This window comes from Lichenostomus cassidix, chromosome 1Ab (assembly GCF_008360975.1).
Source record: "Lichenostomus cassidix isolate B80296 chromosome 1Ab, HeHo_3.0, whole genome shotgun sequence".
In the NCBI taxonomy this organism is placed as follows: domain Eukaryota; kingdom Metazoa; phylum Chordata; class Aves; order Passeriformes; family Meliphagidae; genus Lichenostomus; species Lichenostomus cassidix.
In genome coordinates this window covers 9,333,770-9,349,769 of record NC_139481.1, presented here as the reverse complement: position 1 = coordinate 9,349,769, position 16,000 = coordinate 9,333,770, and the positions used below count along the sequence as shown (strand labels likewise).

At 42.0% G+C, this 16,000-nt stretch overlaps 1 protein-coding gene across 4 annotated transcripts in view; it reads right to left on the bottom strand.

Annotated features, from left to right (window-relative positions):
* The window catches only part of LRP6 (LDL receptor related protein 6), a 120,478-nt gene that overhangs the window by 11,966 nt on the left and 92,512 nt on the right, over nucleotides 1–16,000 (bottom strand). For 3 of the 4 annotated variants that reach the window (XM_085049719.1, XM_085049721.1, XM_085049722.1), the window contains 7 exons: nucleotides 13,225–13,427; nucleotides 10,195–10,406; nucleotides 9,825–10,015; nucleotides 5,442–5,651; nucleotides 4,069–4,194; nucleotides 2,466–2,702; nucleotides 711–821 (listed from right to left, as the gene is read on the bottom strand). In XM_085049719.1, the coding sequence (XP_084905845.1) occupies nucleotides 711–821; nucleotides 2,466–2,702; nucleotides 4,069–4,194; nucleotides 5,442–5,651; nucleotides 9,825–10,015; nucleotides 10,195–10,406; nucleotides 13,225–13,427 (1,290 nt within the window). The remainder of the gene's footprint in view (nucleotides 1–710; nucleotides 822–2,465; nucleotides 2,703–4,068; nucleotides 4,195–5,441; nucleotides 5,652–9,824; nucleotides 10,016–10,194; nucleotides 10,407–13,224; nucleotides 13,428–16,000) is intronic. The other variant, XM_085049720.1, reaches the window with a different exon arrangement.

The window sequence follows — 16,000 nt, the reverse complement described above, 5'->3', positions numbered from 1 at the left end:
TCTTAAGATCAAGGGTCCAACTCTGGCTTTGCATTTTCAAGTTATGTCTGTGCCAGATGTGATATATGGATCTTTAACACAAGATGAAATGTCCTTATTTACAATTTCTTTTAAAGCACCAACAGTGAAAATGAACTTTAAAGTTGGAATTTTAAAGGCAGTGGTTTTCTTGTAGAGCCCTTGAGATTTCAAGATAGGGGATATCATGTTACAAATCAGAAATCAAGCTCAGAATTACATCTTTTCAAGACAAAAAAGGAAATTATAGAAGGTTTACTCTATAAACAGAGTGCTCCTCTGATACTAAAAGCACCTGCTATTAATTCTCTGGATGAGAAAACCATGTAGCAGAGAAGTTATGTATGAAAGCCTCATGCCAACAGATTTTTTTTCAACATTGCACTAACTCAGCATACTAACATTACAGTAAAACAAATGTTTTATTTCATTTAAAATTTTAAAAAGGTAAGAAGAAAAATAACTGGCATTCTCTGCCTCAGAAACTACTTGTTCAGAATACTAATTATTTTTGTTATTCCTTTCCCATCACGTTGTGCATTAATTGCATGACAGCAGGTATGAAAAGAAGCATTAATTCTGGGGACAACTAATTCAGTCTGCTTGGCAGAATAAAATCCAACTTGTAGGGAAGGTAAGAAACAAATTTGGGATGCTGCAACCAAGTCTGTAGTCGGAGGCAGTACACTTACAGCATCCTTGCTCATCGGAGCTGTCGCTGCAGTCCAGGTTGTGATCACACTTCTTGCTCTTCCCAATGCACTGCCCACTGGCACAGCGGAACTGATCCGTCAAACACAGCACTGCAAAGAGCCCCACACCAACAGTCAGCATCAGCAACTTCTCCTCTTGGAAATTATTAAGAAATAAAGACAGCAAAGCGGACAGTCAGGAGTATCTTGGGAGAGCTGAGTGCTCATTTGTGAAGGTAGCTGGTGGCACACAAAGTCCTTCACTTGAACCATGCAGAGTAAGTGACTCAGTGCTCTGCTGAGCACTGCTGCCTCGTCCTTCCTGCCTGCTTACAGTGAGAACGCTACAAGATCAAGTGACCTCATCTAGAACAACTCAGAGGCCATTGAGAATTGAGAAGACAGGCACTTATCCCAGGACATGGTTATTGCAATACTACTGTAAGACTCTCCAACCCTAAGCATTTACTGTAATACAGGAGAGAAGAATTAAGTTATGAAAAATAAATCTGCCCACCCTGATAGTAAAACTGTTTAAGAAAGATAAATGTGGTTTCTTAATGTCCTTGTACTCTTCCTGTGAACCAGAAAACTTCTTGATCATGAGACAATACATTTCACTTTGTATTACATTTTTAAACTGAAGGACAGAATATAAAACTGAAGCTTTGCCAGTACACTCAAAAAATAAAAGGTGCTGCAGGCAAGGTGCTGGCTGCTGCTGTTCACACATATTCCTGCCTCCTGTTTCACATAAATCCAGAAATACTTCCTGTCCTCAGTTGAATTAAGAAGTTAAACTAAAGGCTTTTCTGATATGTAATCAACTTGAACACTCTCAGCAACAGGACCACTTTGAAGGTGATAAACAGCTCCTAGACTGACATCTTCTGTCGCTGGATGACAACTGGGAAGTTAACTTGCACAACACATTTGTAGCATTTTCAGCACCTCAGCTGGCTAACAATCACCTTTCAGCACACAGGAATTTCAGCTCTGTGTTTTCGTTTGAGCCAGAGCACATCTTTTGGAAAGAAACTTAGCCTTGATTTAAAGACACAACAATCTCCACAAAGAAGGAAAATGCACTGAAAGCATATAAAGAAGAAGCATCCTTTCAAGCTTACAAGTTGTCCCTGCAACTCTTCACTACTTGTGCAGTGGGGAAAGGATGAGTTTGCTCATATTTCATGTTGCGTAGTGGTAGGGAAGTTAAGATTCTTTTAGCAAAACCTGTCCTTTCCAAAATGAACTTCATTCTCACTGTGCTTCCCTCTGTAATGACCGCTTAAATACTCTCTTTTGCTCTGCTCTACGGGAAGGAGAGGTCTCCAGAAATCTCACCTGTCTCTCACTCCCACTTACTCAGAAAAGCTCATTTTGTTCAGGTATTGTAAAACAAACAATCCCAAAACCTTTACTTGCTACAAGGTACACAAAAAGCTATGACATGGATTTGCTCCACTTTGTAGTTCACTCCCAGATACCAGGTTTTTAGAGCTTAAAATCATGCCATTTTTGATAGTGTTTTTCACAAACAGCATTTAAGCCACTGTGACAGAGATCACTCTTCATTTCTACTTCACAAGCAGAAAAACAAAAGTATGGAGTTAAGAAATAATTTCCATTTAACAGACCAGTTTAAAAGCTAGCAGAACCTTGGATCTTTTCAAATCCTACTGAGCAATAACGCTGCTATTTCTCAGTATCCCTATGACAGAATATTTCCATCACAGTTGGCAGTACCCTCCATACCTTCACAGTTCTTCTCGTCCGAGTTGTCCTGACAGTTTGCTTCCCCGTTGCAGCGCAGGGCGCTGTCGATGCACTGCCCACTCTCACACTGGAACTGGCTGTCAGAGCACACTGGGCAGTTCTTCTCGTCACTGTGGTCTTCACACTCGGTGAAGCCATCGCAGCGCCAGGCCACGGGGATGCAGTCAATCTCACCTGTGAAACAGGTGAACTGCTGAGGGGAGCATGTTGGTGGTTCTTTGAAAATCAAGCAAACAAACAGAAGTTAAAAATCCAGGTGAACAAACCAGACTGGGACAGGTAAGGACAAGAGCTCAGCTGCTTTCCTTTGTCAGAGCAGCTGATGAACAACATGCCACATGGTAAGGGAACTTCCACACCCACTGTGTCCACAGCCATTTGTGTAGACCTTGAGCCCTGTGTGGCTGAGGCAGGCTCACGTCAACGAGGACTTGACAGATGAACAACAAGAGGAACAGAGAAACATGCACACTCAAAATACAATTATTTTCTTCCCTTCCCACTTTAGACTCTCACACCCTTCTTTTCTTAGTAAGTCTTCAACTCAAAGTCATCACACTCTTCTATTCCTCCTTTCCTGCAACACCACTGTATACACAGCCAATGGCTTACTCTCTTTTTAATGTTTGACAGCCATTGTACAGAAGATGTTAAAAGGATGTAATGTGCTGCAGATGGATGCACTGTGACTCAGTGTCTAGTTATGTGCCCTTGACAGCTCTGTTCAGTCAAAATTCTTTTAAAACAAAAAACTGCTCCATCTAGTCAAGTTCCACTACCTCAGCACATCTGTTAGCTGTTATTTAACATTTACTACATTAACTGTTAATCTCAAGCAGTAAGAAAGTGTGGATTTTTTCCCCTTTTCTTAATCCCCCTTTCCTCCCCCTGCTTTTTTGGCCTGGTATTAAACTTGCTCTGAGAAAATATCTGGATTATGTTAGCTCTTGTTCCATTGTGAGACCACACGTCGCCTCGATGGCGAGATGATTGCATAATAAATCCATTCAGTCCGGTGGCACAAAGAGATCCAAGCACCAAAGTGCCTGTCCTCTCCCCCATTTCCACCCCACCCCTGGAGACACCAGGGCGTGGGCTACAGTGGCCCTATCACCATGGAAGGAGGCATCTTGCCTTTCTGGGACTGCTGCTCAGAAAGACACGCACAGGGTGAGCTTGGGGAGGACAACAGAGAAGAACCAAACCGGCACAGACAGTGCAGTGTGCCAGAATGTGAGAATCTAGCACTGCCTGAAAAGGGAGAACACAGAGTGACAGTAAAAAGTAATAAAAATCATACAATTAAAGAATCCAGTTGACATAATTCAGTAGTCTTAAGTAGAAAGGGTGAACAGAAATCGTTATTCAACAGTTAGTGATCTTTTTCTCTTCCCTTACTCCTTCTCAATACTCACAGAGTTAGCTGGAGGATGGAGGGCAAGAGGTGAGTGTGTACAGGTGTGTGTAAGAGCACCTGGAGCATTGTCACATTCCTTTGGCTCAGGAGCCATCCCTGAAGATGGAAACCCTCCCCAAGGCCGGAGCTGAGAGCCCAGTGACACAGAACTTGGCAAGGACTCACCTCCACAGGAGAGCTCATCCTGCAGCAGCACCAGGTGCACGGGGCACGAGCAGCGCGTGGTGCCATCCCCCTTCACAATGCAGATGTGCGAGCAGCCACCGTTGTCTTGAGAGCAAGGATGTTGTCCTAGGATTTTAAAAATAAGAAAGACAGGGACTGGTAAGAAATCCCCACCTATTTTATGACCTTTCAGTAATTCATTACCCCCCCTTACCCCCTGGGGAGAGGATTACTGAAATATCTCTGTCAAAGTTGTATTTTGTTGTATGTATTTCTCTTTACACACATCTATAATTGTAACACACATTGGTAACTCTCCATGATCGGAAACTACTGTAAGAATTTGTACTAAAAAAGTACTCAAAGCATTTTGCTTCTTGTGTGAACTAGAATTAGTCCTCTGCAGCAAACAGTAGCATTAGTAATACCAAAAGATGTCTTGGATTCCATACTTTGTTTTCTCTACTAAAGACCATTAAAAAAGTAAACTTTTCTAATTTATGAATTCTGAAGCTTCCATGCTGTCTCTGAAACTCAAATTAGCATGCTCTAGATAAATACGTCTTTTCATTTTAATGTTTAATAAGCACAACATACTTCTCTTGGAACTCCTGACAGATTTACTGAAATTAATAGCACACAAAACTAGTAGTAGTCTGCACTGATGATTTAATTAAACATCCCCAGACATTTTTCTACATATTTCTCCAAGGCATGCACCACAACCTACTAACCAGGCCTATTTCCTCCAGGATGACAGCAACTCCACTGCTTTAACCATCCACCTCCCATCACTTCAAGCATGTGTGTGTGGGGAAAGGCCTGGTAAGCAGAAAACCTTTAAAAGCACAGCCATGATCAACACAAATTGCTATTTAATACACACTTCCTTTGTGCAATGCAATATTGCTCTCCTGTCATTCACCTGCAATAGAAAATACCACCAGCAAGATTTGTTCACACTGCCTTCAAGGCAGGCAGTCCACTGAAACATTTACAGCGAGTGACAGACCCTGAGAGCTGTGCTTGCCTGAACAGTGAGCACCTAATAGCAATTCACTAGCACGATCCAGAAATCCTCTTCTTGGGATAACAGGATGTTTCCACTGTGCCTAGAGACACTCAAATGCCAGGTGCCTGCATGGGACTACCAATCAAGTTGTCATCAGCAACAAAACACGATGCTGGGGTTCTGATAGATTTCCAGTCTATTGCCAACTGCCTGAAGGAAACAACCTTAACAGCACCAATACCAACTTCTGGCCCCTTCCATCTGCACTGATGCTGATCAGCAACAAGGCACAACAGGCTCGTGTCTCTTGGCTCAAGTCTCACAGGCCCTGTTGGCACCTGCAAGCAGGGATTGCACTCACTGTATTCCTGCAGGTTGAGCTCCTTCACGGCGTGGATGTCACTGAGTTGTGCAATCCGAGCCTGGACCTTTGTACGTCCTTCTCGACCAGTCATATCAATCTTTTCAATCATCTGCTGCTGCCTGTCAATCCAGTACAGCCAGTTCTCAAACACAGTTAGTCCCACAGGCTGCAAGATATTGGAGTCTTCCAAAACGATCCGGTTAGCACCTGCAGAAGGGAGAGAGTGGTTTGGTTCAACTAGAAAAAACAAATACTATCAGAAACATCTCCTACACTACTCACACCATTATTTTTCACTACTCTTAAGCTACTGGTAAGCCTAGTATAAAAACCCAAGCAATATGGGACCCTCTGATGCAAGACTAATCCATTTGGCAGACAGATGATCAAACTTTTTTTCTGCTTTCACCAAGATGAGAGTTTTTGTGCTCAAAAAACATCTAGTGTACCTAAGAAGTGCCTGGAATTTGGGGCTCATCTCTCATTAGCCTTTCCAGATTCTTACCAATATGATGGAAACTGGTAGTTATTTTCATTCTTCTTTCCCTTTTTGGAGATTAATTACTTTGTCTGCCCATACAACAGGGAATAAGAACATGGATTATTGTCTTGAGCTAAACCATACAAGATAAAATCCAAGTGAAAGCAGAGTAATTAGTGCTTCTCACATGAATTATGAGATTAACACTTGACTTCTGACTTCCTCATGTTCTTTTCTTTAAGCTATGTTACCTTACCTAATTTAGCAATTAGTGCTAAATTGGGAATGCTCTTTTCTTCCTAGCAAAGACTGACTTTCTTGCGTTCCTTTAGCAATCACCAGAAGCAGGTAAGAGGTCTTACACCTCTGAAGAGTGGTTGCTGATTTTTATGCTAGATTTTCTGGCATTAAATACAGTCAAGAGTGACTGTCACATTTCATGGTTAACACTCCACACAAACAGAACACAGCCAACAATTGTTTTAAAGGTATCACTAAAGTCTGGCTGAAGACAGTGAAGACTTTGTAACTCACACAAAGAAAAATGTTAGTCAAAACCTGTGGGCTCAGGAGGGAGGGAGGTTTAATCCATGCTTCCTTTATCTAACATGATGATGTGGTCATTAACAGTCAAATATCCAGTGAGTTTATCAGATTCTGAGAAGAAAATTACTTGTGAACACAAGGAATCTCCTTCAATTTTGAGAAGCTGAAACAATATCACACAAATCTAAAGCGTGAAAATTTACCTCTAAATGCTGGCATTTCTGATAGCTGAGCTCACTGCTGTGCTTATTTTTCAGTTTTAGTACAGCAAATAATTGCTTTACACTGTTCATCCACAGAATGATTTCCAGTAAGTTTTTATATTTTGTTTTGTAAAAATATACTGGAATAACTGAATACCAGAGGAAAAAGTCTACCACCTCTCTACCATACCCAGACAAGATAACCCAACAGGACAAAAGACAGAAAAAGAAAGAAAAAATTGTGCATTTCACAACTTTATACTTTGAGTAAGTTCTATCCCTCTCTGCTTAATGTTTAGTAGCAAGAAGGGCTTTTTTGCTTGTTGAGAATTTAATCAACAGTATGTCCATGATGATGACTTAGAAACAAATTCAGCTATGAAAAATGTATTTATCTCCTTCTCAATAAATACACAGAGAGCTCAGAAGTTAAGTAACCTTCCAAATATTTACCAAGGCTTAAAACCTAAAGCAAAACACAGAAATTCAAATCAGCTAGGCTGGGCTCTCACCACCACTTTGGAGCAACACCAGCAATGATCTGATTAAGAAAAGACGTTGATGAATTCTGAAAGAGGTTATACCCAGACTGATGTAGAAATTAACAGTGATGTAAGTCAATCTAAATAACTGCAACCATCTATTAAACCCCAAGAACATGACTAATTGTGTAGGGAAAAGGTAAGAAACAGAAACCTGCATCTTGAGAAGAAAGGTTCAGCTGGGAATAGGGCAAAATGCAAAGATGACAGGAAGGAATACAAAACCTAAGACCCTGACCTACCCAAATGGAGTCTGTACATGCCCTGCCCTGCCATGCCCACATCAATCAGCATGCCATTTTGCAGAATGTTCCCAAAGCTCTGAAGCTTAATATTTTCACTCCCTTAATGTCTTAATCTTTCCTTTTAATATTTGTGACCAAGTGTAACTGACTGGTTCTGACTAAACTGAGACACTAAAATCCCTCTTCCATAAACCAACAATGAAACCCAAAGCTGACTCATCAGGGTGCTAGTCTCCTTTATTGGGAATGTCAGATGAAAGAGAGACATGATTAACAGAAGCTTTGTCTCCTGGCATCACCATCCCCTTTCCAGCAATACCTTTTACAAAAAGATTTAAACCCAACCAAATAAATACAAAAATCAGGACACACCCATAGCTCATTCTATTTCCAAATAGAAATTACTTAATTCCAGAATCATCAGACATTTCCAAATCACACTAATTATTCTGGAATAGAAGAACTAATTTCCAAATAGTTTCCATGGTAGGAAGCTAATTCCAGTCATCTTTTCATAAACAACCCCTTAATCATGTGAAGAATCTGGTTAACTTCAATAGGATCTCCCATTTGGGCAGAATAACCAAGTCCTAACTGCATGCCTGAAGGACAGGGAGGAAAAGGACTACATCACATAAAAGGCATTCTAGCTGTTCTTGTCTTTATGAGTACTGGCATCTACAGAATTGACAGAGCAAGAGACTGAATATTTTTAAGACGCTAACATGCAGAAAAATTACTCTGCTGGTCAAAAGAGCTTATTAATCAGCATTCCTAAGCACCAGAATGCATCTCAGCAGTTAGCAATTTATTGTGGTGATTACAGCAATCAATTTGTGGTGTAAATGCCAAAAAGCAAGAGAGGTTTTGGAAAAGTTTTTCTTCATGTTCTTAGAAATACAGTGAGCTTTTACTACACAACTTTATTGATCCAACAGCCACATCTTTAAAAAAAAAAAAAAAGCAGAATCATTAAACCTAGACTAAATTAGAATTTAGACCCATCTCCTCCTCTGGTGTCCTAATTTCAGGCAGAAATCAGACAAAGATAAATAAAGCATGTGGAATATTCTCCTGCCTGTTACTCTTCTCATGCAAACTCTGGATCTGGGACAGCTTGGAATGTACAGAGCTACACCACAGCAATTTTTTTTTGCTTTTTAATAATTCACTAATTCAGGTTCTGTCTTGTGTTTTAAAACAGTGAACAACCAGGATATCACAGTTCATTAGTGACTCTGAATCTTCCAGTGCCACACCATTGAAAAAGATTCCTGTCTTCCTGAGCTTCAATTCCAAGCATCTAGAAAAAATGAAGTGTCCTCCAAAACAAAAGCTTATTCTAGGAACTTAACAAAAGCCTGAAAATCAGAGTAGTGTCAACAGGGTTACATGCTGCTACTTTGAATGAAGGTACCATGTCATCTTGGAAAGACATTATTGCAAACATTACTACAAACTGTCATAACTTAACTCTTGTTAAGTTTTCAGCTCTCACTTCCAGCAACAACATCCAGCCCAGCTGGTATCACAAATTAGTACTGATGCTACATGAGGCAGCTGAGCTGATGCAGCAGCTTGCTGGACGAGGCTAGTAAATGAAAGACATTTGCCTATCTCACCCAATCTGGAACATATGAGTTTCCCTCTTCTCTTGCTCCACTTCTGCTTGCTTGCTGGACTCTTTCCTAAACCAATTCAGCTTTCCAAGCCCACAGAACACCATTCTCTATTTGTCTTTTCCTGTATATTGTTGTTAGGTTGTTGTTAAGTGGGCTGAATCAACTCATAGAGGAGGTCAGGCAAGCAGCATAACCAACCTTAGGGAGCAGGCAAAGAGAATTCCACAGCTGGAAGAAGGAGTTTTTTGTCTTTTGAGAACAGAGAGACATTAGACCTGCTCTATCCTTCTCACATCTTTTCACTCCACATGACAGGTACATAAGTAACCTGGACACCTGCTGCTTTAGCTCGGCAGGACACATTTTTCCACTAACAGGGAACTTTCCTCTGATTGACAGATTACTGCACCAAAAGCAATGCCTTTAAAACAACCCTTTCTCTCCCCTTTCCAAAACTGGTGCAATTTATTTGTGAACAAACTTTGGGAAACCACACAAAGGTTTTGCAGTGGGAAACTGAAGTAAATAGCATGTGTAGCAATTAATAATGCAAATCACAGAGGTATGAAACTGTAAAGACACGCTGCATGAATCATGCACATTCCCTGGCTGGGAATTCAGGGAGCGATTAGAATCATAGTACAGACTGTTTATAGTAGGAAGGAAAAGATGACACCTTTCTCTGCATTAACCCACACCCACACCACACAGATGAATCACTGAATTAAGGTGCTACTCTACCTGAAAGGTCACTGCTTTCAATCCTGCGCAGATCTGAGTCAGCCCAGAACAACTTGCCCAGCTGGCTGTCAATAGCTAAGGCGATGGGTTTGCTCAAACCGCTGAAAAAAAGGACTTCTCGCTCAGTTCCATCCAGTGCTGCTCTCTCAATTTTAGGAGACCTTTCCTGGAGGTTGGTGAAATACATGTATCTGGAACAGGAATGATTAGAGGAAAAAAAATGTTTATTTGATCTTTCCACATTTTTGCTATAAATCCAAGACATCTTAACAAATGTCAAAGTTGTTTTTCATTCTGACAAACAGAAAATAAGCTGCAGCAAGAAAACAACTTGATTTTCCAAACCTTGGGCCTGAACTTCCCCACATACCCTTTCTCTGGATTCACCACGATGGCTCTGGGCCTGTCCTGATCCCCCTTGAGCACCACTCCCATGGGTCTCCCATCCAGGCGTGTCACGTTGATGACGTTGGTGGCCTCGCAGGTCCAGTAGATGTACCTGCTGTAGATGTCAATGCTCAGGTCATAAGGCTGCATATCCAGGTTCTGATTGGGAACTGGACTTGTCACAACAGTGAGGCTCTGCAGAGGAAACAACACACAGGACAACATTTCATCTTAATCTAATGTCAATGATTTAATTTGCTGTGGATGCACTGTGTCTAACTACTGCTCAGAAAAAGGAGACAGCCAAAATGTTCCAATAAAGGAGAGACCCAGGTCCTGCTGCCCCACCAACACCTTTGATGAGATACAGACACTTAGTCCTGATGGTTTGCTGAAATGGCAATCACACCAGCTGACTGCAGCTCGTAAGACTTGGCAAGTTTGACCAGTAAGTCCAAATTATCTCTGTGTTGAAGGTCTGGGGTCAGCTTCTGTATTTCCTCTACTTTTTTGACAACTTGAGTTCACTTTGGATAGACCCAAACCCAGCACATTTAACACTTTACAACAGAAACACACCACCACTAATTCCCAAAGCTGCAGCTGAGCAGATCAAAACACAGGCAAAGTGAGGTTAGACAGCACTTGAAATCCCTGCCTCATTCTTCTCCACCATTGCAGCCATCTCACTTGGGGGACAGGAGGGTGGATAATAAATGGGAAGGCAGCCCTGCCAAAGATGGAAAGGACATCAGCTAGTGTACAACAATGACTTCAGAGCATTTCCAGCTAACACCTCACTAGTTCAAGGTCTTGCCTTCTACTGGTCTAGACTTCTGGAGCTGACATGCCTTTTTTCCTTTTTTTGAATTATTATTACCTTTAGAAAGAACCTCATCAATATCTTTCATGAACTTTAAAAAAAATCTGAAGAGGATTAATCACTAAACATGGCCTACATAAACATTTTGGAAGGCATGATTTTGAGGTGAGCAGCCTCTACCCTCTCATCCCCAAATTAAACTTACCGGAGAATTTGCCTAACTGTATTTGGCTTGTCACCTCTACGAAATGGTGTGCCTGCAAGCCTTACATTTGTTTATTATGCTGAAGCTGGCAAAAACATGGTGACTTTGACTAGTTTTGGGTATTATTTAGATATTCCAAAATTAAAGGCATTGCTAAATTAAGAGTTAAGGCTGAAGGGCATACAGTAGGATTCTACTACCACCACACCCACTATCAGAAACCACACTCTTAAAATTCAATTGAATATGGCACCTCTCTTGCTTGTGTTGCTGTGTTGCTCATCTCAGTCCCCTGCTCCTCCCATACTCAAAGAATCAGGAAAAAAAATCTATTCTAAAATGCAAACCTGAATAAGCAGTCACTGGTCACAGTTAACCTCACTAAACCTGCATATTGGGTTTGCATGGCCAGGTTTTGGTAGAGGGGAGGCTATAAGGTTGGGTTCTCTGAGAAGCTGCTGGAAGTTTCCTCCATGTCCAGCAGAGCCAACACCACCAAATCCAGGATGGCCTCACCACTGGCCAAGGCTGGGCCAGTCAGGGATGGTGGTAACACCTCTGGGATAATGCATTTAAGACGGGGAAAAAAGTTACTGGGCAGAAGGAATTGCAGTCAGAGTGGAGTGAGAATATGTGAGAGGAACAGCCCTGCAGACACCAAGAGCAATGAGGAAGGAGGGGCAGGACCTGCTCCAGGATTCCCCTGGGGGGCACAGGGGTGCAGAGATCCACTGCAGCCCCTGAGAAAAGCCCTCACCAGAGCAGGTGGATACCCAAAGGAGGCTGTGACCCCTGGGAAACCCATGGAGAGAGAAGCCCCCACTGGGCTACCAAAGCTTGCTGGCAGGACTTGTGACCCTGTTGGGGACCCATGCTGGAGCAGCCTGTTCCTGAAGGATTGCACCCCCTAGGAGGGACCCACACTGGAGCAATTCATGATGAAATGTAGCCCATGGGAAGGACTCATGCTGGAGGGAGAAGTTCATGGAAGACTCTCTGCTGTGGGAGTGACCCCACATTGGAACAGGAGAAGGACTCCTCTCCATGAGGAAGAAACAGTGGCAGAACAAGGGGTGATGAACAGACCATAATCCCCATTTCCATCTCCCTGTGACACTAGAGGGGAGGAGGTAGAGAACTGGGAATAAAGTTAAGCCTGGGAAGAAGTGAGGGGTTGCAGGAAAGGTGTTTTAAAGATTTTTAGATCTCATCTTAATTTTTTAACTGGTAATAAACTCAGTTAATTTCCCCAAGCTGAGTTTGTTTTGCCCATGATAGTATTTGGTGAGTGATCTCTCCCCGTCCTTGTCCCAGCTCATGAGCCTTTTGCTGTATCTTCTCTCCCCAGTCCAGTTGAGAAGGGGAGTGACAGGGTGGTTTTGGTGGGTGTCTGGCATCCAGCCAGGCTTAAACCACCACAACCTGTATTACCTTCTGCCTTCTACCCTAGTCTACTTTTTCTATGTTCCCCAGTCAAATACATTTTCCCAAGCCTGCTACATCTTTTACAGGTTCAGCCTCCTCGCTCTGTGCCCCAGTGGTTTGCAACTCTCCTCCTATCTGCTCCAGGACCTGGGAGGCTCCAGACACAGCCGTGTGCTCACACAGTTCCAGCCTCCTTGTTTCAGAGGATCTAGCCCTCCACCCTGTTCACAGCCCCCATCTCTCATCTCTCCCAAGAACCTGCCTTTCCATGTCTCATATCTCATATAAGGGCTTCAAACAGCTTCCAGACAAAAGACAGCATTGAGAAAATAAAGTGCTGGGAACAAGAGTATCCTGAAGTTGGCCTTGGTTTTCCATGTTTTATTTATTGCTGCATCGCCCAGATTTACTGACTGAGGACTCCAGAAAACTCCAGATGCCACTGGTTTTGCCAAGGAGCAGTAACCTACAGGGAAGTCCATGTATCTAAATTATGGACACACAATCAGTCATTGGCACAGGGCATGCCAAACATTCCCAATTGCATCCCCTCAGGGTACCTGGCTGCCATCCTCCTGTGCCTTGCGGATGATGTTCTGCCGAGAGTCGATCCAGTAGAGCTGCTTGTCCAGAGGGTCATAGTCGATGGCTCGGACATTGCGCAGGCTGTGGATGGGCAGGATGATGTCTGGGCTCTGCTGCTCATCTATCACCATGCGGTTAATGGCGTTCTTCTGGCTGAACAGCAGGAAGGTGGTGGGGGCTGCATGGGTTAAACAAAGAAAAGGGGTGTGAAAGGGTCACTTGTGGCAGTAACATCAGGCATTTGTATGTTTAGGAATGACAACTACAAGCCATAACCAGACAGTATCCATTATTTCATTCCCCTTCTCCCTCTTCGTTTGCCAAAACCAAACAAAAAAAATCAGACCAAACCATAAAAATCCCAACCTCTGACGAGCATGAAAAGCCTTTCAAATGACCTCTTTTTACTATAAATGTCTGTAGGTGGATGTGACAGGCAGAGATAAAATTTTTTCAGTGGCAGGACTAGTGAATGTGAAGACTTCTGTCAAAAGCATCTCAAAGAAGAATGGTCAATTATGGCTCTCAAAGAACTGTCCATTCTTTCTAAAGGGGTCTCAGGGAAATGCAGCTCCACTATTTTGAAGTTGAACCCTCTTCTAGGTGCATTTCTGCTTGCAGAGGAAGGTGAGAAAAAGCCAGCATTGGTTCCTTATTTAGAGGTTTCAGGGAAAAGAGATTGACAGTGGTTCAGTCCTGTTCCCACAAACCCTCTTTCTGCCTGCACTGGAATGAAACAACTAATTCACAGGAAAACTCCTTAACCGTGTGTGAGGCTGCGTTTGTGGAGAAAAATGTATTTGCTCTTCTCAAATCTATGTATCTTTACTATTTCTAGGTGGTTATCTGGGAATGACAACCTGCAATGAGAAAAAAATAAATCTGATACTCTGCCCAGCAAAAATTTCCTGGACAAATGGGTTTTTTTCTTAGAAATATCAAACAACAGAAAGTAAGATTTCACCACCCCATACAGGTGTAGTTTACCAGCTGTAACTTACAATAAATGCACAAAGCATTGAATACAGCATTGGAAAAAATTATCTCTCTATTATATAACTGGGTCAGAAATCAGAGGAGGTAGTGAAAGCATTTTTCCTTTTCAGAGGGTTCTTTTCAATAACGCTCTACCTGAAGCCACTGCTGTGCAAGATGGCACAGGAGCCAATTGCCAGAAATGCAGCTTGAAGCCTCCCTGAAGTTTGTACAATCAATTCTCTACAGCCCAAGTCTGTAGAGAGATTAGCAGTGCACTCATTTACCAGCCTGTAAAACAGGTAAGGCAGCACCTGGGAAAGGGGAGGAAGCAAAAGTCTCCTAGAGAACATCACCTTGCTTTGTTATTTTAGCATGGGCTTTGAACAGCTATTCTGACTGCTGGAAAAAAAAAGGCAGGGAGGAGTTTCCTTGGAAACCAACATTCAGTCCTAACATCCTATAACAATCAGGCCTAATTGCAAGGTATTTTTGCTTTCTGGAAAACCTGTATTTTCCCTCCAAGCATTTCTCTAATAATTCAAGCTACCCTCTACTAAGCTCTAAACTGTAGAAGAAAATAAAAAATAAAAAAAAAGGAATACAAGTTTATATGAATGTGTACAGCAAAATAATGGATTCAGAAACATTAGAATTCTTACCAAGAAGCTATAGATAGAAATGGAAAGGGCAAAAAAACTTGAGGTAAAACAGTGCAGGTAAACATATAAACACCTAAAATTATTTCTACTTTTCCCCAAAGACACCCTCTCACTTTCCAAGACTTACAACTTTGAATTAATGACTTAAAACTTCAAATTGATGGCTCATTATAAAAAGCAACAGCAGAATTTCCCCCCTTGAGACTCCACATCTTTGAAACAGTACCAATTTCAGAAATCCCTTTCCAGTTTTCATCATCCTCCCTCCCAACAGTCACATTTTTAAACTGGATTTTTGGCAGCAGGCAAATGGAGTGCAATGAGTATGTCTCCTGTGTAACCCTGCCTTCCAACTTCATGACACGTGGTAGGTCTGAAGAGATCTCACCAGAGCAGTATGTCCTTTCCATAATTAAAAGAACCTATGCATGCATGAGCAGGATATTTTAGAAGAGGGGACCTCTAGATAGGGCTTGGACTAATGATGTTCAGGAGGTACATAAGCAAGTAACACAGGCAAAAGGAAGTTAAAACAAGTTATGATCCAACTACAGTGGCTGAAAAAAAAAGAATTAAATTATATGCAGAGAAGCCTAAATTTCCAATTACCTTCAAATGAGAGGCTGGAAAGTTCCCAGGTTTGAATATGGCAAAAGAAAACTCCTAACACCCCACAAAAAGCCCTGCAGTCACTGGACTGTGGGGAAATGGTTCTATGTGCTCACAATGTATTTCCTGTGTTTTGCTCCTTGCTTTGTTTCCAGACACATTTTCACAAGAAAAACATGACATTTGATCATTCTGCTACTTTTTCTTCACTGAAAGTCAAATTCCTCCACCTACAAAACCACAGTCACTACCACAGAGGTCCCTCTAGCTTGCACAAATAAATGAGAATACCAGGGTGCAAGAATCCAGTTGTCATGCAAGGGGCCAGAGCAATGAAAAAGGAGAGAAGTACAGAATACATGGGGAACAGAAAAGGACAGTTTTTTGAAAAGCATGGTTTTCAAAAAATGCCATGAGGTGGCATTCGTGGAACAATCTGCTCTGCTTTTGGCTTTAAGACAACAGTTGGATGTCTCTACTCATGCATAATGTGGCTGAGATACAA